The sequence below is a fragment of the Notolepis coatsorum genome (genome assembly GCF_963971535.1).
Source record: "Notolepis coatsorum genome assembly, chromosome: 18".
Taxonomy (NCBI): domain Eukaryota; kingdom Metazoa; phylum Chordata; class Actinopteri; order Aulopiformes; family Paralepididae; genus Notolepis; species Notolepis coatsorum.
Window position 1 is genome coordinate 30,302,644 of NC_140182.1, and position 25,568 is coordinate 30,328,211.

General features: G+C 42.8%; 1 protein-coding gene across 1 annotated transcript; it reads right to left on the reverse strand.

Moving 5' to 3' along the window:
- Positions 1 to 1,665: 1,665 nt before the first annotated feature.
- adat1 (adenosine deaminase tRNA specific 1) lies at positions 1,666 to 24,755 on the reverse strand. Its single transcript, XM_084334422.1, has 9 exons — positions 24,608 to 24,755; positions 24,313 to 24,381; positions 19,812 to 19,866; positions 19,146 to 19,276; positions 18,285 to 18,936; positions 13,408 to 13,553; positions 10,369 to 10,468; positions 10,116 to 10,202; positions 1,666 to 2,022 (listed from the first exon to the last, which is right to left on the reverse strand). Exons 1-9 carry the CDS (start codon positions 24,747 to 24,749, stop codon positions 1,770 to 1,772), a joined length of 1,635 nt encoding a protein of 544 aa, XP_084190548.1. The 5' UTR covers positions 24,750 to 24,755; the 3' UTR covers positions 1,666 to 1,769.
- Positions 24,756 to 25,568: the final 813 nt, after the last annotated feature.

Below are 25,568 nucleotides of genomic sequence, written 5' to 3' on the forward strand. Positions count from 1 at the left end.
TCCATTTATGGATTATATTACAGCCAAACTTGACACCTTCCTAGGTGTGAGTCCATAAGAGATAAATTGTGTTAATTTACCGATTAATAGAGTCTTGGTCTGTAAACAGTGCAGCTGCAGTTTTTCCAATGGTAAAGAAAAAAAGAAAGAAAATAAATCCCTGATTGGGGTTAACATGAATGAGGGTCACGACCCGGGCTGAAGGTTCTCAGCTGTGTTTTTGTTAGTCATCACAACAGGTTACAAAAGGCATCCGGGGACACATCAGCGGTCAGCAACCTCTTTAAGAACAGCAGGACTTGCAGAGACAGGAGGTTAACCAGGGCTGTGGTGGGAACTCACTGATCTGGAACTAACACACCAGGGCTGTGGTGGGAACTCACTGATCTGGAACTAAAAAACCAGGGCTGTGGTGGGAACTCACCGATCTGGAACTAAAACACCAGGGCTGTGGTTGGGTGCAGTTTAAAACAGGGTCTTTCAGTGATAAAGTCAATAATCCAGACGTTTCAGTTCAAAAGACCTCCACTGACCATATCCACACGGTGGCCATTCATGTCATGCTCAGGTTGGGTTCCTTTCCACCCTGTTCCCATTACTTTCACATGCAACATTTTACAGAGTAGATGACAGAAACAACCGATACTGCCAGTCTCAACAGACCCAGGGTATGAATCCACACGGTGGTGCTTTAATTTTCATTGTAACAATGACAATAAAGATCATTCTATTCTATTCTATTCTAGAGGTCACAGGGTCACCAGAACCAACAGGTCTCTCCCTCCCTCTGGGGGTCATTCATATTCACATGTAGTGACTGTACGACTAAAACCTTTGACCTTCATTGACCAAATGGACACCGTGTGAACATGGTACATTTCCCAAGAGAGTGAGATTAGCGAGGTTCTGCTTTATTCACAGTTATTGCAAATGGGCTACAGGAACCAGGAACGTTATTCATCCATAGCTTGTTGGCTATGTTTGTTAGCAGGCAATGTCCAGCACACACAGTTACACACACACACACACACCTGGGAGCTGCCCAGTACAACTAGAGTCCACTGTTACTCTGAGCACATCTGGAATTTTTCCAATTATCGCTATATTTATCACGATGTGAGAACACGTGCAAAATCACGACATGAACGATCCCAGCTGCTGTTCATCACACTGAACACCGATCAGTGTGACATCAAACCATAACTCGGTTATTTTCAAATAACATGCCCTCAAACATTCCCTGAAGATGTCATTTTGAGAGAAGTTTTAGTCGATATGTGGTTCCTTGTGATCATTAATTTAGATGACAGAATTGTGTTTGACAATCATTTCATCACGATATGATACCGATACAATAAACGATAATATTGAATTATAGTCCGGCCCTAGTTGGGGGTTAAGTGCCTTGCTCAAAGGAACTTCAAGTTGTTTGGTCACGTCCATAGCCTTTAGGCTGCAGCTAACCCCCTGCCACACCACACCATTGAGCTCCACATCCAGTAATGAGAACCACTGATTGAGGTGTCAGGTGGCTACTGGCTCGGTGGGCGGACCAGTTCTGTTGGACGGGACCTCAGGGTGTGTTAAACGGGAACAGCAGGAGGTCCGGGCGGACCCGTTCTGTTCGACGGGACCACAGGGTGTGTTAGACGGGAACAGCAGGAGGTCCGGGCGGACCCGTTCTGTTGGACGGGACCTCAGGGTGTGTTAAACGGGAACAGCAGGAGGTCCGGGCGGACCCGTTCTGTTGGACGGGACCTCAGGGTGTGTTAAACGGGAACAGCAGGGGGTCCGGGCGGCCCCGTTCTGTTGGGCGGGACCTCAGGGCGCGTCGGGAACAGCAGGGGGTTTCTGGGCGGACCCGTTCTGTTGGGCGGGACCTCAGAGTGCGTCGGGAACAGCAGGAGGTCTCTGTCGCTGCGTGGCCACAGAGAGAAGGCCTGGCCTCGGAGCTGCTGCCACGCCTGCTGGTAGGACTGGGACGCCTGCTTACAGTCCCAGTAGGTCAGGAGGTCCTTCCCCCTGCACACAGCACACACAGAGACATGAAGAATGTAACATGTAAAAAATAAAATACAAAGATAATGTGCTGTGAAAAGAAAAAGTAAGATAAAATAATAAACAAAACAGTCTTGCCCCTTATAGACCACCACAACACTTCCGGTATACTTAAATCATGGGAGAGCGAGACTGGGGGGGGGTGAAAATGTATGAATGTGGATTAGAGCCTTGGCGTAAGTGATCGACTTGGGATTGGTCTCTCCGTGTTCAGGAGACTCAGGCGTATAAAAGTCTATTGGATCATGTCTCCCGTTTTCGCCATGGTATTCAGAATGCCCTCACAGAGCCTGGTCTGATACAGTGGGAGCCTGCACAACTCTGCAACGCTTCAATACTGCCGCCTGGTGGATGATCGGCGAGTTGCAACCGGAAATGGATCTCTGGAGATCTCAGTGCATCTGGTAAATGCGTCCGCCACTCACATATTGTTGCGGGACTGTAGACACACGTCCGTGTGTAGCGATCGCTGCCATAACGCAATAATCGATATGATTTGGGCGTTTATTATGATTATACAAACCGGAAAAGGATCTAGGAGATCACCGTCAAATAAGTGGGATCTTTTTCCTCCAGTCTCACCGGCGAACGGTAAGAGGACGCTGACGGATTTTCAGCGTGTGTGTTTATTATTATTCATGCAAACTGCTCTGATCAATATATCACCCATACTACATAAAGCATTTACTGACGATCACGGAATTATAAACGACCCCCCCCCCCCCCCCCCCCCCCCGTTCATCCGCGCATGATCAGTCATAATGTTTAGGATCATGTACAGTTGATTTCCTTTTTTTTTTATATATTTTTTTTGGCGTTCTATCGCTTTATTTCTACTGGGCAGTCCAGTAGGGAGAGACAGATGTGGAATGGGAGACAGAGTGGGGGGGAAGACATTCGGCAAACTCCCGAACCCGGGTCGGTCGTGTCGCGGCTGAGCGCGTCATGTGGTTCGCCACTGGGGCGCCCCTGAAATTTTTAATATAGCGTGCATCGCCAACAAACGGCAGTTGATAATCTATATATGCGCTTATGCCTATAACTAGCGTTCTAGGAATTACTGCAGAAAACAATAAAAACATATTTATATTCTAGACGGTATTTTCGTATGAATCTATGAATGAAAAAGTAAAACGTTCCTACATCCTGAACGATAGATAATCGATGTTGAATGGGCCATAGTAATGTCAATTTAGCAATACAATTTAAAAAGTTATAGCCCTACAAAGAAGGTAAACATCTCCATAGGCTTAGACTGGTGGCAGTGATCATACATTGATGGATATAAGCGTGGCAGTTAATGTGTTAATATGTGATCAGGCACAAATAATAGAGTCATGTCATGATGTCAAGCAAGCTTAATTTTTTTACATGATATGAAAGTACAGGTTCTTACCATCAAAAGAAGCCATCACTTGTACAAATCGGGCGGATACTTTTCAATCTATGTCTTATGAATCATGCCGATACCACACTACTCATTCCTGAGCAACAGGGCTTCAAAGGAACCAAAGCTATTTCTCTTGATAATGCTTAATGACTACTTTACCCCCCCCCCCCCCCCCCCCCCTCTGACTGGACACCTTCAGTCTGAGAGCAGCCCTGCCTTTGTCAATGACACTATGTAAATAACAACCCATCATCTACACTCACTGCACACACATCCACATGTACACACTCACTTTAAACAAACACTCACCTTAACACTACAGTATATTTATCTATTATTAAAGAGATTTGCACTACATTCATACCTCATTTGCACCTTACCCTAAGTTTTGTATCTCATTTCTGCATTGTACCTCACTGTTACTCATTTTACTCTGTATTGTATATATATTGAACATTCCTTTACTTACTTCTTAATTACTTTTTTACTTTTTTTTTTACTGTATGAAGCACACTCTCAGGGGCTCATACAGAAACAAGCATTTCATCATAAAGTATTCTGTATTTTATTGTGACAAATAATAAACAAACTTGAAACTTGATGGGTGAAGTGACAGCTGTCAGACAGGACTAGAGCAAAGAGAGACAAAGACATGTAAACATGTGGTCACGCGACCCTTAAATACCAGCAAGGTTCCAGTTCCACACATTTGACCCCCTCTTCAGGTTCAGAATGTAGTGTTGAGGCAGACCATGTCAGAGAAGAACAGTGTAAATCACACTTAAACACAAGAGGGAGGGGGGAAGGGGGGTGATTCGCAACAACGGCTCCGTGCAGACTACACGGCTGTTGTCGGCGCGTTTTTTAGGGGTTCTCCAAAACGCAAACACAATTTAGCGTTTCAGCCGTATCCACCAAGAAACGCATTTCTGTGTAAAAGGGACATGAAACGTATTCAAAAACGTATAAAAACGAGCACAAAAACACTGTGTGTAACTCCCGCTTAACACAAGACATGTTCACGAAAACACAGACTATGGCTGAAAAGTTTCCCCCGAAGGAGGCAACAGTTGTGATTGGAGGATCAAGAAAAGAGGGCGGGTTTGAGATAGGTCACTTCCATAACCTCCGCCCTGGCTATGACTGGGTAGAGGTGTTTAGTCAAGTCAGTGAATTTTCGATTTAATTCCATGTTTAATTGGGTAAACAATGTACTGGAGAAACACAACCTGCAGGGATTAAAGCAAAAAAAATATCTCCTGACTGAACTTTTTTTCAGGCCAAGTCATTTTCTTATTCCTCCACTGTATATTTTTTATTTAATAGCGCTAACACTTTGGACGCCATACCCAATAATAGTCGGGTTAACTCGCCGAACGTTCAGCACCAGACCCGAGTATAGTCGGGTTTTCATCGTTATTTCTTTTATTCGATATTTCCATTCATTACTGGCACACGGACATCTGGGTTAACATGGGAAATCATTTTGAGAATGCCAATGTGCAATACCGGCCGCAATTGATGGAAAATCCGTCACGACTTGGAATCAAATTGACGGAAATCCGCCGTAGGACGGAGCGCTTTAATCCCTGAACCCGTTACCTACAGTTAGTCATCACCTGGCAGTGGCACAGAGGTACACATGTACTGAAGACACAACCTGTTACATACAGTTAGTCTCGTCCTGACAGAGGTCCACATGTACTGAAGACACAACCTGTTACCTACAGTTAGTCATCACCTGGCAGTGGCACAGAGGTCCACATGTACTGAAGACACAACCTGTTACCTAGTTAGTCTCGTCCTGACAGAGGTCCACATGTACTGAAGACACAACCTGTTACCTACAGTTAGTCTCGTCCTGACAAGAGGTCCACATGTACTGAAGACACAACCTGTTACCTACAGTTAGTCTCGTCCTGACAGAGGTCCACATGTACTGAAGACACAACCTGTTACCTACAGTTAGTCTCGTCCTGACAGAGGTCCACATGTACTGAAGACACAACCTGTTACCTACAGTTAGTCTCGTCCTGACAGAGGTCCACATGTACTGAAGACACAACCCGTTACCTACAGTTAGTCTCGTCCTGACAGAGGTCCACATGTACTGAAGACACAACCTGTTACCTACAGTTAGTCTCGTCCTGACAGAGGTCCACATGTACTGAAGACACAACCCGTTACCTACAGTTAGTCTCATCCTGACAGAGGTCCACATGTACTGAAGACACAACCTGTTACCTACAGTTAGTCTCGTCCTGACAGAGGTCCACATGTACTGAAGACACAACCTGTTACCTACAGTTAGTCTCGTCCTGACACAACGTAATGTACAATACTATATAGTGCAAGGCAGAAATGGGATGAGGTACAATTTAGGTACAATTTACAGTAAGGTGTACGAGTTGTAGTGCAATCCTTCATCAATAAATATAAAGTGTGGGGAGTGGGTGCTACAGTGTGTTTGTTTAAAGTGAGTGTGTGCGTGTGGATGTGTGTGCTATGTGCGTTTGATGGTTGTTGTTGTGTAGTGTTCATTGTTCGTTTAGCAGCCTGATGGCCTGGGGATAGAAGCTTCTTCTGAGTCTTTCTGTGCTCGCCTTGAGACTCCGGTATCGCTTGCCTGACCGCAGCAGTTCAAAGAGGCAGTTGTTCGGGTGACTGGAGTCCTTAATGATTCTCTTAGCCTTGCCCCTGCAACGCTTGTTGTAAATGTTCTGGAGGGTGGGGAGCCCCCCTCCAATTGTGCGTTCGGCTGAACGTGTCACTCTTTGTAGTCTGCTTCGGTCTTGTGCAGTGCTATTCCCAAACCAGGAGGTGATGTTGCCAGTCAGGATGCTCTCTATTGTACATGAGTAGAAGTTCTTAAGGATCTTCTGACTGACTTGGAACTTCCTTAGGCGCCTGACGAAGTAGAGGCGTTGTCGTGCCTTCTTCACAACACTGTCAATGTGTGTGGTCCATGTCAAGTCCTCGGATATGTGGGCTCCGAGGTACTTAAAGCTGTTGACTCTCTCAACCGGTGCCCCGTCGATGCTGAGGGGGCTGTAGTCCTTGACCCCCGACCTCCTGAAGTCCACAATCATCTCCTTTGTTTTGCTGACGTTCAGGGAGAGGCTGTTTTCCTGGCACCATCCCGCCAGGACCTTGACCTCTTCCAGGTAGGCCCTCTCGTCGTTGGCAGAGATCAGGCCCACCACCACTGTGTCGTCAGCAAATTTGATGATTGTATTGCTACTCCGCTGAGCCACACAGTCGTGTGTGTACAGGGAGTAGAGGAGGGGACTCAGAACACAGCCCTGGGGGGCCCCTATGTTGAGGGTGATGGATGAGGAGGTGCAGTTGCCTGCTCTCACCACCTGGGGTCTGCCCGTCAGGAAGTCCAAGACCCACTGGCAGAGGTCATAGTTCAAGCCCAGGTCCCTGAGCTTGGCTATGAGTATGGAGGGGACTATGGTATTGAATGCCGAGCTGTAGTCGATGAATAGCATTCTCACATAGTTCCCCTGCCTCTTGTCCACCTACAGTTAGTTACCTACAGTTAGTCTCGTCCTGACAGAGGTCCACATGTACTGAAGACACAACCTGTTACCTACAGTTAGTCTCGTCCTGCTAGACATGTTGTTCTAGTTGTATAAAGTCCCTTCATTCTATGAGGTAGGGAGATGACGATGTGTGTGTGTGTGTTGTGAATGTGTGTTGTGAATGTGTGTGTGTGTTGTAAATGTGTGTGTGTGTGTTGTGAATGTGTGTGTGTGTGTGTGTGTTGTGAATGTGTGTGTGTGTGTTGTGAATGTGTGTGTGTGTTGTGAATCTGTGTGTGTTGTGAATGTGTGTATGTATGTATGTTGAGTGACCCCATAGTGAGGATCAGGTTACCATCAGTAGAGATGAGGAACAGAGCGACCACTGTTCTCTGAGAGGATTCTCTCATCAACACACACACATATACAGTACACACATACGTGTACATATCCTCACAAAATATTCACACACACGAAAGCACTCTTACTCTCACACACACACACTCACACAATACACAGTCTTGCATACATGTGAATTCACACGCACACACACACACACTTAAATAAGCAAGCATAGACAAAAACCAATACACACACATTTATATTTAGTCATTCAGCTGAACGCTTTTATCCAAAGTGACTTACAAGTTCTGTACGACAAGTCAGCAGGAAGGGTACAACTCTTACAGCTGAGTAACAATGGGCCTCATTCATGAAGCGATATAAGAACAGATTTCGTTCTTAACTAGCATTTCCTCTTATTTTGTTCTTACCTGGGATTCAGCAATGTTTTCTTGCAAATTCTAAGAGTGGTCGAGAGCACTCTTACCGAAATAAGAAATTCTTACCTGAAAATGTTTTTTTTTTTTAAAGTCTACCATTGGTTAATTGCCCCCAAATGTGACTTTAAAATCCCTGAAGTTTTCAATAATATTATTATTATAACAATGCGTGTGTTCTGCTTCTGAAATGGATTATATATTGCTGTTAGAACAGTTAGATGCTCTGGTCTCCCAGGCCGTACACATAGAACGCATATCGTCTAGAATAGATCTATTTGCAGAGCAAGATGAGTGGCTGCTTAAACCGTTTCAGATTGAGATGTATGCAATACTCTGGAGACACAACACGCCGCAGTCATTCAGTATTGACAAAGCCTACATTGCTGGAACGATTAATTTCACACATATACAATACGTATTAAGTATAAGTCTTTATTTGTCATCAGATTAACACACACACACACATGCACTGAGTCGTGAGACGTGTGTGTGTGTGTGTGTGTGCGTGCGTGCATGCGTGTGTGTGTGTGACCAATGTCAGATTGTGAGTGGATTACTTTCCAGAGATATGAAAGAGCGTACATGGGGACACTGGACACAAAACTGCTCCAGGTAAGATCTAACTTTGCTGTTACTCCCGGAGGCGCAGAGAAGTGGGGCAGACTGGTGTCAATTCTGATCAGCGTTTTTTTCAATAATGGAATATTCTCCGCGACGCAACGAAACGCGCGTTTTCAAATAAACGCTAGATTATCGATAGTATATGTGTACTTATGCACGCTAGAGAAGCGATCTGGAAAATATATTCTCTCATTTCCTGATCAGCGAGCACACACTCACAGCCACACACACATATGGGACACGTTGATATATAGGTGAAAAAAGCTCTGATTATCCCAAGACTGGTAAAATAAATTGCTTTGTAAAATAAAATCTACTGCAGGACAAGAGGTTTCTTTCCCTCAAACACAATAAAACTCCAACATAGCTTAACTTTAGTGTACATGTTTGACAACGTAGAGAGAGAGTGAGAGAGCGTGATGTAATAGGTTTGAGTTTGAGGTTTGAGCGTCCTAAGTTGCCGTAGTTGATGATGTCACACCAGGATGTCATTGTTAACACACAGAGTTGGAAACTAGAGCAGCCCGATGGATAAAGCGATATAAAGAAACAAATAGCCAATAAATGTGAAGTTATCTTTGAACCTTGTTGTCAAGCCTCGTCAATATACCCCCCCCCCCCCCCCCCCCCCCCCCTTCCTCACTAATGAAACACGTTAGAACGTTAGCTTAGCGGCTAACGTTAGCCCGTTGCTGCGTTAAAGCAAGTCTCCTCTCAGCCTCCTTAGCCAAATTGAAATGCCCAAACTATATGGCAAGGTCCATGAGCAAGTGGCGAAAAACTCAGTACAATTAAACACTATGCAACGACCACTGCAAACGTCGAGTGAATCGTCAAGTAACGCTAACGTCATTGCTACTGTTGTGACTAGCTGCTCTAGTCTACCGGTCACAAGGTATGAAGGTATAGACAAAATCCATACCGTAGCGCAAATTCATACCGTTTATACCATATACCGTTTTATACCGTCCACCCCTACCTTAACCTAACCTTAACCTAATCTTACCTTTTTAACCCCAAAGGATAGGATCTCTCTCTCCCTCTCTCTTACATTCTAATATAAAATATACAGAAATATACAGTAAGTGTATAATTGTACTATGTCGGTTTAAAAATAAAAGTCCAGGAAGATGCTGAACAAATACATTGCATGCATAGTTCAAGTGACAGCAGTGCATAATTATTCACTGACAGTGTATTGGAAAGCGTATGGTATTCCATAACATCTGTGCAACAAGCCAAATCTTGGGGATCACAAGATTATTTTTGTTCACGATTATGTTCGTTAGGATTCAAAATGATGTCCAATGAAAGGCTGACCTGCGCGATCACATGACTTTGTTTAGAAAGATTGGTTTGTTTGTGAATTGGCAATGTGAGAAGTGGAAACATAACATAACAAGTTACCATAACAACTGTAATGACCGTAACATTCCAACACCTGGAATGCCCTCCAACTGACTCTGAAGGTTCTTCCTTCTTTTGCTGCATTTATTAAAGCATGATCTCCAGACTCCAACCATTGTGTGTCGACTTGTACTGGCTTAACTGATTTTTATATCAGTTCATTCTTATGTGTTGTGCCTATATGTATGAATAAACGGTGTCTTTGTTTTGTAAGCTCGTCACCGCTGTGAATGAGGTTAAACCTCAGTGTCCTACGAGTTGAAATAAAGGTTTTGAAGTTAAATTAAATCAAATTTAAACAAACTTAAAAAAAGAGCCAGAGTTGATTACCTGAGAGAGCGAGGAAGCAGGGCTGGGTCAGTGTCAGACACTAGAGCCAGGAACGAATTAAACAACTCGGCTTTACAGAGGAGAGACCTGGGAACACACACACGTCACAAATGACAACCGTTGGTCAAAAATGTGGATACTCTCCGATTAAACTTTGAATATCTGAATATTGCCCAGCCCTACCTAGTGTTTCGTAACTTTTCTAATCACCATGTCTGAGGTAGTATAGCATGGTATAGTATTTTGTCTTTACCTTGCTTTAGCTGTACCAAGGGTCTTCTTGGTGACTCCGTGTTTATATCCATTGGCAGTGACATCTAGTGGCTGGTCAGACACATTACACCAGCTGATAGCTGGAACAGACATAATAGCAGATTATGATTGACCTATTAACATGAAAAGCACATCATTGACAGGTATTAAATATCTGAACCCAGAGGAACATTTTGAAAAAGCAAGAGGGAGAGGGGGGAGGGGGGGGGGGGGGGGGAGAGAGAGAGAGAGAGAGAGAAAATAATGGCTTTTAGCTACAGGTTAATCTCTTTTAGCTACAGGTTAATCTCTTTGAGCTACAGGTTAATCTCTTTTAGTTACAGGTTCATCTCTTTTAGTTACAGGTTAATCTATTTTAGTTACAGGTTAATCTCTTTTAGCTACAGGTTCATCTCTTTTAGCTTTTAGCTACAGGTTCATCTCTTTTAGTTACAGGTTAATCTCTTTTAGTTACAGGTTAATCTCTTTTAGCTACAGGTTAATCTCTTTTAGCTACAGGTTCATCTCTTTTAGTTACAGGTTAATCTCTTTTAGTTACAGGTTCATCTCTTTTAGCTACAGGTTAATCTCTTTTAGTTACAGGTTCATCTCTTTTAGTTACAGGTTCATCTCTTTTAGTTACAGGTTAATCTCTTTTAGCTACAGGTTAATCTCTTTTAGTTACAGGTTCATCTCTTTTAGCTACAGGTTAATCTCTTTTAGCTACAGGTTAATCTCCTCTTTTAGTTACAGGTTAATCTCTTTTAGTTACAGGTTAATCTCTTTTAGCTACAGGTTAATCTCTTTTAGCTACAGGTTAATCTCTTTTAGTTACAGGTTCATCTCTTTTAGTTACATGTTAATCTCTTTTAGCTACAGGTTAATCTAATCTCTTTTAGTTACAGGTTAATCTCTTTTAGTTACAGGTTAATCTATTTTAGCTACAGGTTAATCTCTTTTAGTTACAGGTTCATCTCTTTTAGCTACAGGTTAATCTCTTTTAGTTACAGGTTAATCTCTTTTAGCTACAGGTTAATCTCTTTTAGCTACAGGTTCATCTCTTTTAGTTACAGGTTAATCTCTTTTAGTTACAGGTTAATCTTTTTAGTTACAGGTTAATCTCTTTTAGCTACAGGTTAATCTCTTTTAGTTACAGGTTAATCTCTTTTAGTTACAGGTTAATCTCTTTTAGTTACAGGTTCATCTCTTTTAGCTACAGGTTAATCTCTTTTAGCTACAGGTTCATCTCTTTTAGTTACAGGTTCATCTCTTTTAAGGTTAATCTCTTTTAGTTACAGGTTAATCTCTTTTAGTTACAGGTTAATCTCTTTTAGCTACAGGTTCATCTCTTTTAGTTACAGGTTCATCTCTTTTAGTTACAGGTTAATCTCTTTTAGTTACAGGTTCATCTCTTTTAGCTACAGGTTAATCTCTTTTAGTTACAGGTTAATCTCTTTTAGCTACAGGTTAATCTCAGGTTAATCTCTTTTAGTTACAGGTTAATCTCTTTTAGCTACAGGTTAATCTCTTTTAGCTACAGGTTCATCTCTTTTAGTTACAGGTTCATCTCTTTTAGTTACAGGTTAATCTCTTTTAGTTACAGGTTAATCTCTTTTAGTTACAGGTTAATCTCTTTTAGCTACATGGTTAATCTCTTTTAGTTACAGGTTAATCTCTTTTAGTTACAGGTTAATCTCTTTTAGCTACAGGTTCATCTCTTTTAGTTACAGGTTCATCTCTTTTAGTTCATCTCTTTTAGTTACAGGTTCATCTCTTTTAGTTACAGGTTCATCTCTTTTAGTTACAGGTTAATCTCTTTTAGTTACAGGTTAATCTCTTTTAGTTACAGGTTAATCTCTTTTAGTTACAGGTTAATGTTACAGGTTAATCTCTTTTAGCTACAGGTTAATCTCTTTTAGTTACAGGTTAATCTCTTTTAGTTACAGGTTAATCTCTTTTAGCTACAGGTTAATCTCTTTTAGTTACAGGTTAATCTCTTTTAGTTACAGGTTAATCTCTCAGGTGTCTGCCGTCGGTCACAATGATCTCAGCCTCAGTCACACGATGCTAGTCTACTAGGAATAGTCTCACATATATACATATATATATATTACTCATATCATATACTGTATATTCTGCACAATCTGGCACCAATACATGCGTGTATCAGTGTGTAGTTAACTGTTTATATCTGTATAAAATTATATAAATATGTAATTTAAAATGGATGGTTTCAATTTGACAACAAAAACAAACAAGACATTCTAGAATGGACTACATTTCCCGCCAGCTATTGATGGGATCGAAGCTAGATACCACGGCCCGGAAGAACATTTTCCAATGTATTTTAAATGTATTTGTAGGTAGTGGTAAGGGTAAAGGGTTAGGTTTATAAACAGCTTTTAAGGTGAAAACAATGACGACGTGCAGCTTTGCAAATTGGGCCAAAAACACACAAATCCCAATTAAACACAGATGACCCTGTGTGATCTAGCACCTACCTACCTGATATTAGCAAAGACTAAATTTATCTGGATTTACAGCAGCCAAAAAACTGATAGCTGTAAGATGAAAACAACCTGACAACCTGGTTAAATAAAGGCTAAATAAAATAAATAAACCATTTTTCGACATATGCTAAAAATGTCATACAGGAGGTGTTACTAGATGAGCAGCTTCGTACAGGAGGTGTTACTAGATGAGCAGCTTCGTACAGGAGGTGTTACTAGATGAGCAGCTTCGTACAGGAGGTGTTACTAGATGAGCAGCTTCATACAGGAGGTGTTACTAGATGAGCAGCTTCATAAAGGAGGTGTTACTAGATGAGCAGCTTCGTACAGGAGGTGTTACTAGATGAGCAGCTTCGTACAGGAGGTGTTACTAGATGAGCAGCTTCATACAGGAGGTGTTACTAGATGAGCAGCTTCATACAGGAGGTGTTACTAGATGAGCAGCTTCATACAGGAGGTGTTACTAGATGAGCAGCTTCATACAGGAGGTGTGAAATATTCAATTTCTGTTGGTGAGACTACTATCCTACCAGCTCCGCAGGGGGACACCCTGCCCTGTCCTGCCCGGTGTCGGAGCTCCGTCTGGGCCTGGCTGCAGGGGAACTCCAGGCTGGACTGGAGCAGGTCTGGAGGCCGCACGGAGAAGCCAGCAGGCAGGTGGGACACATGACGACACCTGGGGACAAATCCAGGATGATACAGTTGTGGTCGAAACTCTCCCCCTCCCCCCTAATCCAATACCCTCCTTGTCTCCCACCTTGACATCCGGTCTTACTTACCCTCCACAATCCCCCATTTTCTACACTACACCCCTCCTCCCCCCTTCCGGTCACCCTTCCCCAGCCCCTCCCTTTGAATCACCTACCCCGCCCGCGCTGTCTCATCCACCTATCATCCTATCTAAATCACCCCCTCCCTCCCACCTAGTTACCTGGCCCCACCCCTCCTATCATGTATACATATGTACACGATGAATCTGGGAGCTCATTTCCGGGGTCCCCAGGCCAGGGACTTTAGGTTGGGTCCTCCTAAGGTATTCACCAAACCTCACTGGTAGGAAACAAGGTATTCACCAAACCTCACTGGTAGGAAACAAGGTATTCACCAGACCTCACTGGTAAGAAACAAGGTATTCACCAAACCTCACTGGTAGGAAACAAGGTATTCACCAAACCTCACTGGTAAGAAACAAGGTATTCACCAAACCTCACTGGTAAGAAACAAGGTATTCACCAGACCTCACTGGTAAGAAACAAGGTATTCACCAAACCTCACTGGTAGGAAACAAGGTATTCACCAAACCTCACTGTTAAGAAACAAGGTATTCAGCAAACCTCACTGGTAGGAAACAAGGTATTCACCAGACCTCACTGGTAGGAAACAAGGTATTCACCAGACCTCACTGGTAAGAAACAAGGTATTCACCAGACCTCACTGGTAAGAAACAAGGTATTCACCAGACCTCACTGGTAGGAAACAAGGTATTCACCAAACCTCACTGGTAAGAAACAAGGTATTCACCAAACCTCACTGGTAGGAAACAAGGTATTCACCAAACCTCACTGGTAAGAAACAAGGTATTCACCAGACCTCACTGGTAAGAAACAAGGTATTCACCAGACCTCACTGGTAAGAAACAAAGTATTCACCAAACCTCACTGGTAAGAAACAAGGTATTCACCAAACCTCACTGGTAAGAAACAAGGTATTCACCAGACCTCACTGGTAAGAAACAAAGTATTCACCAAACCTCACTGGTAAGAAACAAGGTATTCACCAAACCTCACTGGTAAGAAACAAGGTATTCACCAGACCTCACTGGTAGGAAACAAGGTATTCACCAGACCTCACTGGTAAGAAACAAGGTATTCACCAGACCTCACTGGTAGGAAACAAGGTATTCACCAAACCTCACTGGTAAGAAACAAGGTATTCACCAAACCTCACTGGTAAGAAACAAGGTATTCACCAAACCTCACTGGTAGGAAACAAGGTATTCACCAGACCTCACTGGTAAGAAACAAGGTATTCACCAGACCTCACTGGTAAGAAACAAAGTATTCACCAAACCTCACTGGTAAGAAACAAGGTATTCACCAGACCTCACTGGTAAGAAACAAGGTATTCACCAAACCTCACTGGTAAGAAACAAGGTATTCACCAAACCTCACTGGTAAGAAACAAGGTATTCACCAAACCTCACTGGTAGGAAACAAGGTATTCAGCAAACCTCACTGGTAGGAAACAAGGTATTACCCAAAACCTCACTGGTAGGAAACAAGGTATTCACCAAACCTCACTGGTAGGAAACAAGGTATTACCCAAAACCTCACTGGTAAGAAACAAGGTATTCACCAAACCTCACTGGTAAGAAACAAGGTATTCACCAAACCTCACTGGTAGGAAACAAGGTATTCACCAGACCTCACTGGTAAGAAACAAGGTATTCACCAGACCTCACTGGTAAGAAACAAAGTATTCACCAAACCTCACTGGTAAGAAACAAGGTATTCACCAGACCTCACTGGTAAGAAACAAGGTATTCACCAAACCTCACTGGTAAGAAACAAGGTATTCACCAAACCTCACTGGTAAGAAACAAGGTATTCACCAAACCTCACTGGTAGGAAACAAGGTATTACCCAAAACCTCACTGGTAGGAAACAAGGTATTCACCAAACCTCACTGGTAGGAAACAAAATATTACCCAAAACCTCACTGGTAGGAAACAAGGTATTCAGCAAACCTCACTGGTAGGAAACAAGGTATTCACCAGACCTCACTGGTAGGAAACAAGGTATTCACCAAACCTCACTGGTAAGAAACAAGGTATTCACCAAACCTCACTGGTAGGAAACAAGGTATTCACCAAACCTCACTGGTATAGGAAACAAGGTATTCACCAAACCTCACTGGTAAGAAACAAGGTATTCACCAAACCTCACTGGTAAGAAACAAGGTATTCACCAAACCTCACTGGTATAGGAAACAAGGTATTCACCAAACCTCACTGGTAGGAAACAAGGTATTCACCAAACCTCACTGGTATAGGAAACAAGGTATTCACCAGACCAGCACATCCGGGTACTTTAGCTCGTTTCCGTGGCCAGGTATCTGGCCTGTATACAAACTGTCGGCAGAACGTTTACCGGCACATTGTTCAAAGGGCTTGTTTTGTTAGTGCATCATGTTAACTCATTGATTAGCCGGGCCCCGCTCTAGCACTGCCACGCTTTAAAAGATAGGAGTGGATCACCTTGTTTGTAGAGCTATAACTATATTCTATATTATAGCTATGGATACAATACTCTATGGCCCATTTGATATCACCTATCTATCGTTCAATATGTGAAAAAGAATACATTTTCCCATCCATACGTTCCCGTGTTATACCGTGGTGAATATGAGTATGGTTTTAGAGCGGTCTAGGGTAATTCATGAAATGCTGAGTTATAGCCCTATGCGCCAATTCCACTATAGACGTTGCCATTTCTTGCCTGTATACGCTATTATCCCGAAATCAAATCTATATCATAGGTATTGTGTTCCATCATGAATGCATGAAAGGGGGGGGGGGGGGTCGTTTCTGATTATTTGATTGTCAGTAACGGCATTCGCATTGAACACTAAAAACGCTTATCAGCCCGATCGGTATGAAAGCATTGCAGGATCAAGCTAAAATTGACGTCAGATCGTTCTTACCTGTGATCGGGAGTATTCCAAAAATAATATTCCAATTGTTTGATCGCCATCTGGTACATCCAATGTCCATTTGGCCCACAGCATAATCCACCACAACATATGGATCGGGGTATTTGACGCGCTTCAATGGAACCGGTAGAACCGTTCGCCTTGGCCGACAAGGACAATTTTAACCCGATACATTTGGCCATCCCACAGCCCAAGATACAAGGTTACAAAGGGTGCTCGATACCGCCGTCTAGCGTGATGCGGCCGGTATTGCACATTGGCATTCTCAGGATGATTCCCCATGTTAACCCTGAGTCCGTGTGCCTGTAATGAATAGAAATATCGAATAAAAGAAATAATGATCAAATAACATATATATATACGTGGTTGCCGTTCAACGGTCATTGGCCAAACACGCATATAATCGTTGTTGGCGGCCATTGAGTTAAGTCAAACAGTGGACACCATTGAGCGTTCGTGCCACTGTGAAAAGTGAGGTTTGATTGCTTTTTCAGGCCTATTTCCCCAGTCAGATGCAGGATATTTCCTCTTTTCCCTACCTGGACATTTAATATTACGCTTGTGAAACTACAAGTGACTTGACGGTAAAAGGGTTAGGACTATTTCTGGGCCTCGTTGACCTGCCGTAGCAGAGCCTCAGTGGACTGGCTACAACTGCTCCAAAATGCTGCAGCTAGGTCGCTTAGTTACCAGGTCAAAGAAAATCTGTCACATCACACCAATCCTAGCCTCCCTGGCTTCCTGTCCAGTTCAGGATCCAGTTCAAGGTCTTAGTTTTCACCTACAGAGCCGTCCACAGTCAAGCCCCCGCCTACATCTTGGACCTTATCCATCCCTATAGGACCAGCCGGTCCCTGAAGTCCTCTGATCAGGGCCTCCTGGTGGTGAACCAGGCTAAAGACTAAAGGGAACCGAGCGTTTGAAGCAGTGTCCCCAAGGCTCTGGAATGAGCTCCCCCAGGTCTTGAGAGCCTCCCCCTCTGTGGACTCGTTCAAGGGGCAGCTGAAAAATAGTGAGCTTAGGTCAGCCTCCAGGGGGGAATGTGTTGTCCAACCTAGAAAGTCTACTTTTGCACAGAATGTTGTATCCATTAAAGGTTGCACTAGCTGGAATGCCTTGCCTATGGCTATTCGAGAAAGTCCTACGTTTGCTGCTCTAAAGAGACGGCTTAAACCATGGCTCATAGGCAGGCAGACCTGTGAACACTAGGCCTAGTGGCATTTGGGGGGCGATAAGCACTTTATGATAGCAATGAGCACTTTATGATAGGCACTGCCTAATATGCACTTTAAAACTAAAATAAAAATAGAGCACTTTAGGATAGGCCTAGCTCGCACTTTAACTTTAGGATAATGCCCCACCTAGATAGCACTCTCGTCGCATTTTAGGATAAGTATTACTCGTGTAATTTCTACTTCTGCTTTGTGTTTTAACCTTGTAATTGTACCGTATGCATTCCTGGTTTTATGTATTGTTCTGGTTTTATGTATTTGTGGTTCCATGTATCGTATTTTTGGTTTTATGTACTGTATGCACTTTTGGTCTTATGTGGTTTTATGTGGGGGCTACCGATGAAAATTAGCCTTGGCTAATTCGGGTGTATTTTACACCAATGTTTTATTGCAAAATGCTGAATGTTCATTAAATACATTAAGTCCCTTACAAATAAACAAATAAATTCAAATTAAAAATTCACCTGGAGACCAACGCCCTCTCCATCGCCTCGTGACTGTAGGAACACTTCCCCACTACTACTGCACTGAAGTAGAGCGCCTCCTGCAGGTAGTGAGACAGCAGTGCACCCTGGAAGCCCAGCACGCCCCAGCGAGCCAGCTTATCGCTGCAGGAGAGGGACAGAGTAGGCTCCCCACGCCCCGGCTTCACCCGGAGGGCCCCGGTGTTGTGGTACCCTACCCCCGGTCGGAGAGGGTCCGCCGGGCCACCGGAGACACACTTGGCCCCTGTCCTGTGGATGTCCGGGACCCGTGAACTCACAGCAGCGTTGTGTGGCCGGTTCAAGTCTGCATGTACGTCAGACTGGTCCTCAGGATCCGGTCGTTTGGTTGTTGTTGTTGTTCTGTCACTTTGTTTTGGATCCTCACTGTTCGTCAAATGTGTCGTGGAGGATTCCAGCCGTCTGGAGTCGCCCCCACCCTCCGGCTCCGTCTCCTGCTTCTCCGACCGAGCAATCTTATTGGTCCGGCTGTCACGTGGCTCCTCCCCTGCCCGCTTCAGGGTTCCTCCCTTGGCCACGACCTCATTGGTTCCTTCGGGGGTCTCCTCTGATCCGACAGGAGGGCATGGCTGGGATTGGCTGTCAGTCATGGGGATGATGGAAGCGTCTCCACCTGGTTAATGTGCGATTTAGAAGATTAGAATCTTTAACATATGGAAGGGAGTGATATAATAATTTTAAACATGAATCAAAGATAGGAGCTTTGGGTTTTAATTAGATACATATATCTTCTTCCTTGGTTGACAAATGCATACTTGAGATGAAGAACAATATGTCAGACGCACACACATGCACACACACACACTCTCTCTCTCTACTCACAGGGGGTGTGACTAGTGAAGAAGAGGAAGGAGACTCCAGGACGAAGCTTCCATTGTCCTTCCTGCTGGTCAGACTGACAGAACACCGAGTCCTGACCACACACCGCCCTGCTCAGCTGCTCTGTGAGGTACCTGCTGCACACACCTGCTTCATTTATACTCATTACTCAGAACACAGGAGATTCAAGCATCTGTTTCAACATGGTTTATGGACAAGGAGGATATGGTAATCGTCTGCCACAAGGCCAGACACACACACACACACACACACACAAACACACACACACACACACAACCTCACATCTGCAAATACTCTTCCACATACACACACATACAATACACACACAACCTCACATCTGCAAATACTCTTCCACATACACACACACAACCTCACATCTGCAAATACTCTTCCACATACACACACACACACAACCTCACATCTGCAAATACTCTTCCACATACACACACACAACCTCACATCTGCAAATACTCTTCCACATACACACACACAACCTCACATCTGCAAATACTCTTCCACATACACACACACAACCTCACATCTGCAAATACTCTTCCACATACACACACATACAATACACACACACACAACCTCACATCTGCAAATACTCGTACACATACGCAAACATACATACAGACACACACCCACCTGATGCATCCTCTTCTGGTAATAACCTCTGCATGACTGTCATTCAGCACGTCTCCTATTGAAATATGATGACAGTCATGACACATATTACATATACTGTATATAAATACATACTACTGTACATACCCTTCTACTAATACTGTATATACAGACATACTACATACCCTTCTACTAATATATACTGTATATAAATACCCTTCTACTAATATATACTGCATATAAATACATACTACATACTTATATGAATATATACTGTATATAAATACATACTACATACCCTTCTACTAATATATACTGCATATAAATACATACTACATACACTTATACTAATATACTGTATATAAATACATACTACATACACTTATACGAATATATACTGTATATAAATACATACTACATACCCTTCTACTAATATATACTGTATATAAATACATACTACATACCCTTCTAATACTGTATATACACATACTACATACCCTTCTACTAATATATACTGTATATAAATACATACTACATACCCTTCTAATACTGTATATACAGACATACTACATACCTTTCTACTAATATATACTGTATATAAATACATACCCTTCTACTAATATATACTGCATATTATAAATACATACTACATACTTATATGAATATATACTGTATATAAATACATACTACATACCCTTCTACTAATATATACTGCATATAAATACATACTACATACTTATACTAATATACTGTATATAAATACATACTACATACACTTATACGAATATATACTGTATATAAATACATACTAAGTACATACCCTTCTACTAATATATACTGCATATAAATACATACTACATACACTTATACTAATATACTGTATATAAATACATACTACATACACTTATACAAATATATACTGTATATAAATACATACTACATACCCTTCTACTAATATATACTGTATATAAATACATACTACACACTTATACGAATATATACTGTATATAAATACATACTACATACACTTATACTAATATACTGTATATAAATACATACTACATACACGTATACGAATATATACTGTATATAAATACATACTACATACACTTATACTAATATATACTGTACTGCATATACAGACATACTACATACCCTTCTACTAATATATACTGTATGCATAGGCGGCGGGTAATGAAGGCGAGGCGAGGCTATGCCTACCCAAACGTGGGCAGCCCCAGTCGCAGCATTATTATAGGCAGCCTATGCTACGATATTGTGTGTGTATAGGGCTGCGGCAGCCCGGTGGTGACAATTACGCAAGGGTCGGCCGACCAAGGTGTCAATAGTAGCAGTAGGTGTGGTGGCCGTTTAACATTCCAGACTGCAGGCAGTAACCAATCACGCCGCATCATCAAACTAACCGATGCCAGTCTGGTCTTCAAAATCCTCCATGGTCTAGCCCCACCCCCACTTTCCAATTTTTTCACCCCCAGCAGAAGGTTCACCAGAACTGTTGTACCGGGTGACTTGGCTGTTCCATTAACACTTTGAGCGCCACTCACGGCTTTTCTCGGGTTTACGACCCGACCGTTGAATGCCACGTCACAGCTTTTCTCTGGTGTTTATTTTTTATTTTTTTATTAGCGATCTGAAATCATATTGCATCACGCGAGCCTACTGTTGGAGATCCAGGGACCGCCGGCGCTCAGATGTGAAAAAAGAGCCCCCTATCGTCTCCCAGATGGTAAATCACCCTTTTGGAATGGACTCAATGAAAGTGAATGGGAGAACGGATTTCTGACTCCACATTTTACTTCTCACTGATGCATCCGGGGTCTACCAGAGTTCATTCTGGAGCCTCTGAGCCACGCGGATCATGTGTTCTACTGTATACACGGTTGATCAATACATTTATCGATTTTTTCGAATGGCGATCGGAAATTGGAATAAACCATTTGGATACCATCTGACCTCAGGTAAGGAATCTACATTATCAGTGTTAGGATAATCAGACTCGTTTTCACTGATATATAAGCGTTTATGTGGTATGTGATATTGCTGTTTTGACTGTAAAAGCCATGAGGAAATAAGAGCAGCTATTATCAGCGCACGCCACGAGCGTGCATGCGCACACATATACTATCAATCATCTAGCGTTTATTTGAAAACGATTCATAAATAGGCAGACAAATGACAACGTTCTGGAATATTCCAGTAAAAGGCGATTATCATAGGCATGGGTTGTTTTCCCCCCGGAAAACGGGTGATTTTCAAAATGCTATCAAACAGAAATGAAGCGATAAAAATACAATCTGCCTTGCCAATGTTGACTGGAAAATGAGTCTTTGATAAGCGACGGGCAGATTAGACACATAGCCATAATTTAAAACATAGATTAGGCGATATTAACGTTAACATTGGCCGTGGATGGTGGCACTCAACGGGGTAAATAGGAAAACACGGCCCGGCACTGAAAGTGTTAAGGACAAGTACATTTAGCAAATCAGCCCTCTCTGTGAGAGCTGCCAAGACCTGGAACTCCATTCCAAGTTACCGTACTTTTCGGACTATAAGCCGCACCTTTTTCCCCCATTTTTCGACCCTGCGGCTTATATAACGGTGCGGCTTATATGTGACTCGACGTGACCAAACCCGAAAATGTAAAAATCTAAATATTGCTTTTTTGACTGCATTGAAATGTTATTTGTCTGTTCCCTTATTTGCTAAACTTAATACAACTTGTAAATGAGTTAATTCTTGTTATTTGTCTGACAGTATTGTGTCCCAATGCTAATTACATATGGTAATTAAAAATTAAAACACCTGCGGCTTATAGTCCAGTGCGGCTTATATATGTACACATCATTCAATTTAGCTGCTGCGGCTTATATTCAGGTGCGGCTTATAGTGCGAAAAGTACGGTACATGCCACCTGGGCACAACACCGGATCACCTGAGGCCAAGGGCTTGCTCTACGAGGGCATGATGAGAGTCGGAGTTAATCAAATCGTGGAATCTTTTTAGAGCTACTATGTACATTGTTTTCAAAGCATGATGAGATCCAAATTACGGAAAACGTTTCCTTCATTGCCGTCGGCACCGCAAATTGTGAATGGTCTTTCTCAGCAATGAGGCGCATCCAAAACTGGCTAAGAAGAACAACAATATGTGCCAGGAGAGACAGTCAACTCTGAGTCCGCTTCACATTGAAAGTGATCTGACAGACAAACTTAAAGCAGAAAAGATCATTGATGCGTGAAACGTTCCATTTTTATTTTGTTGCATTAAGGTAAGACAATGGTTAATCATATTGGATGCCTTCATTTGAACAATTAATTTGCACTATATGAAATGAGTGGGGCTCGCTGTAGTAGCCTAGTGGGTGTGTGTATTGTATGAAATCAGAACCTGGACAGCACCGTTTGTGGCAGTGTGCGCAAGCAAAAAAGAAAAAGGAAACATTTTGCGCGCTACACGCGACTCCCATCCCATCTTTAGCCTCCCCTAATGTCCAGCTCACCCGCCGCCTATGAGTCTATGACTGTATGTGTCATGGTTCCTGCCTGGCGGTGCTCTCTCTCTCCCTCTTTCCCCCTCTCCCGCTCTCTCATTATGTTCAGGTGTGGTGCTGTCAGCGTGGCAGCTGATCTGACATCTGTGGGCCAAATACGTCGGGATATAACCCCGCCCCAGATGTCAGGAGGCTGTCAGATCGTAACTTCGTATTTATCAGTTAGTCGTGTTATTATGCTAGTGTTCTAGACTTTGATACTCTCGTATTCTGTACTCTGATGCCCTCTTGTTCTGTGCCTGGACCCCTGTTCTTCGACCATGTCAAATCCTGTTCTCTTGTCCTTCCCCACAGCCTTCCTGGCGTATCACCCGGACTCTGGCTCCTGAGGACCTGCACCCGTCTTGACCCCTGCCTGGCTGACTATTCTGTACCCACTCTGACCCCGCCCGTCTGACTCTCTTGCTCCCGCGCACACCCCGAACTGTACGAGTGCCTTCCCCGTGTATCGACCCCTGCCAGGACAATGACCATTCTTCATTAAATATACCCATATTGGGTTTTTACAAGATCTGTCTCCGTCTGCATATTGGGTTCAGTACTAAACCGTGACAGTATGACATACTACATAACCTTCTACTAATATAGTATATACTGTATATAATTACATACTACATACTCTTCTACTCTAATATATACATACAGACATACTACATAACCTACTAATATATACTGTATATAAATACATACCCTTCTACTAATATATACTGTACAGACATACCCTTCTACTATACTGTATATAAATAAGTATTGCATACCCTTCTACTAATATACTGTATAAATACATATGACATAACCTTCTACTAACATATACTGGATACAGACATACAACATACCCTTCTACTAACATACTGTGTACTGTATTCATAGTCTTATATAGGATAAACAGAAGGAGGCTAGGACAATGAGATGTGATATTGCTTCACTTGAATGAGACAACAGACAGACCTTTAGAACTCATGGCCGTGCGTCCAATACATTTGGTCCCTGTTCCCAGAGAAACCACCTCTTTCTCAACTGTGGAGAGAATAATAAAACAGAATAGACCAGAATAGAATGTAAATTGTTCTTTCATTTTGTCTGATGGGACAAAGTGTCACTTTACTTTATCACCATGAAGCACAGTAAGTAACTATCTGATTAACGTTAGCCATTTGTCTGATAAGAAAGACATTTCATTCATGCAGTCAAAACATATCAGAATAAAATATACGCAGTGAAAGAATATTCAGAACTGTTGAACCTTCTCCACAGTCTGCCTGCTGGGTGACCTTCACCACAGCGGCCAGCAGGGTCCACTCTCTCCCCGGCTCGGGCTTGCCTCTCTTGGGAAGCTCGTTGAAGCGCTCGTAGCACAATTTGGCGACGTCGTCAGCCGTCCACATGGTGAAACTGAGATTAGATATTGAATGGCGTGGAAAAATAAAGATGAATTAAAGCCCCGTGGGTTTTTAAATACTGCGTATATATGTCATCATCATTCAATTGTTCAGTGTACCCATCTACACGAACACAGTTCGAAGAAAACGTCGTCTCTGGAGGAGGATGTGCTTCCAGGTTAATGGATGACATTTCACAATAAAAGTCTTACGTGCCGCAGTACACTACTTCAAGTCCTTCTCAACCATTTTCGTGTTGAGGACCCACACACCCCTCCAATTGATAAACATTACGCTGCTGTTTTACAAGACGTTGTGTCATCATTCATCAACAAGAGACTAAACACGTTTCGCAATTATGCCACATCAATGTGGAACGCGCACGCGCTACCCGCGTTATTTTTTTTTCCTAGTCGCATTTCTCGGAGACGCTCTCTGATTGGCCACTGACTGACGCTCTCTGATTGGCCACTGACATGTTTGCCCAATCGCGTGACGAGCTGTGTCTTTGCCCATTTCCGCGTCGAACAGCCTGCAAACTACCTGGCGTTCTATCCATAGATATCTATGGTTCTATCGCCATGCTCTTTTTGAACCTTAACCAACTTCGAAAGAGTGCCTAAGCTTAACCGTCGAAATAACTTGCCGTCACGCTATAAGACAAACTCTAACCTTAACCAACTTCGAAAGAGTGCCTAAGCTCTAAGTGTGTCTGTATGTTGTGTATGTCATAAATGTCTATATGAATTGAAAATGGGGGACCCTGATGGAAACAAGACAAACGTCTTTCTCAGGTCTGCATCCCCTTAACAATTGTATGTATTT

Excerpts from the sequence above, each read along its gene's own strand:
- adat1 (XM_084334422.1), bottom strand. The coding sequence starts at position 24,749 with ATGTGGACGGCTGACGACGTCGCCAAATTGTGCTACGAGCGCTTCAAC. Across the intron at positions 10,203-10,368 it reads CTTGGTACAGCTAAAGCAAG|GTCTCTCCTCTGTAAAGCCG; the intron begins GTAAAGACAAAA and ends GTGTGTTCCCAG. Across the intron at positions 2,023-10,115 it reads CTGCTTCCTCGCTCTCTCAG|GGGGAAGGACCTCCTGACCT; the intron begins GTAATCAACTCT and ends TGCTGTGTGCAG.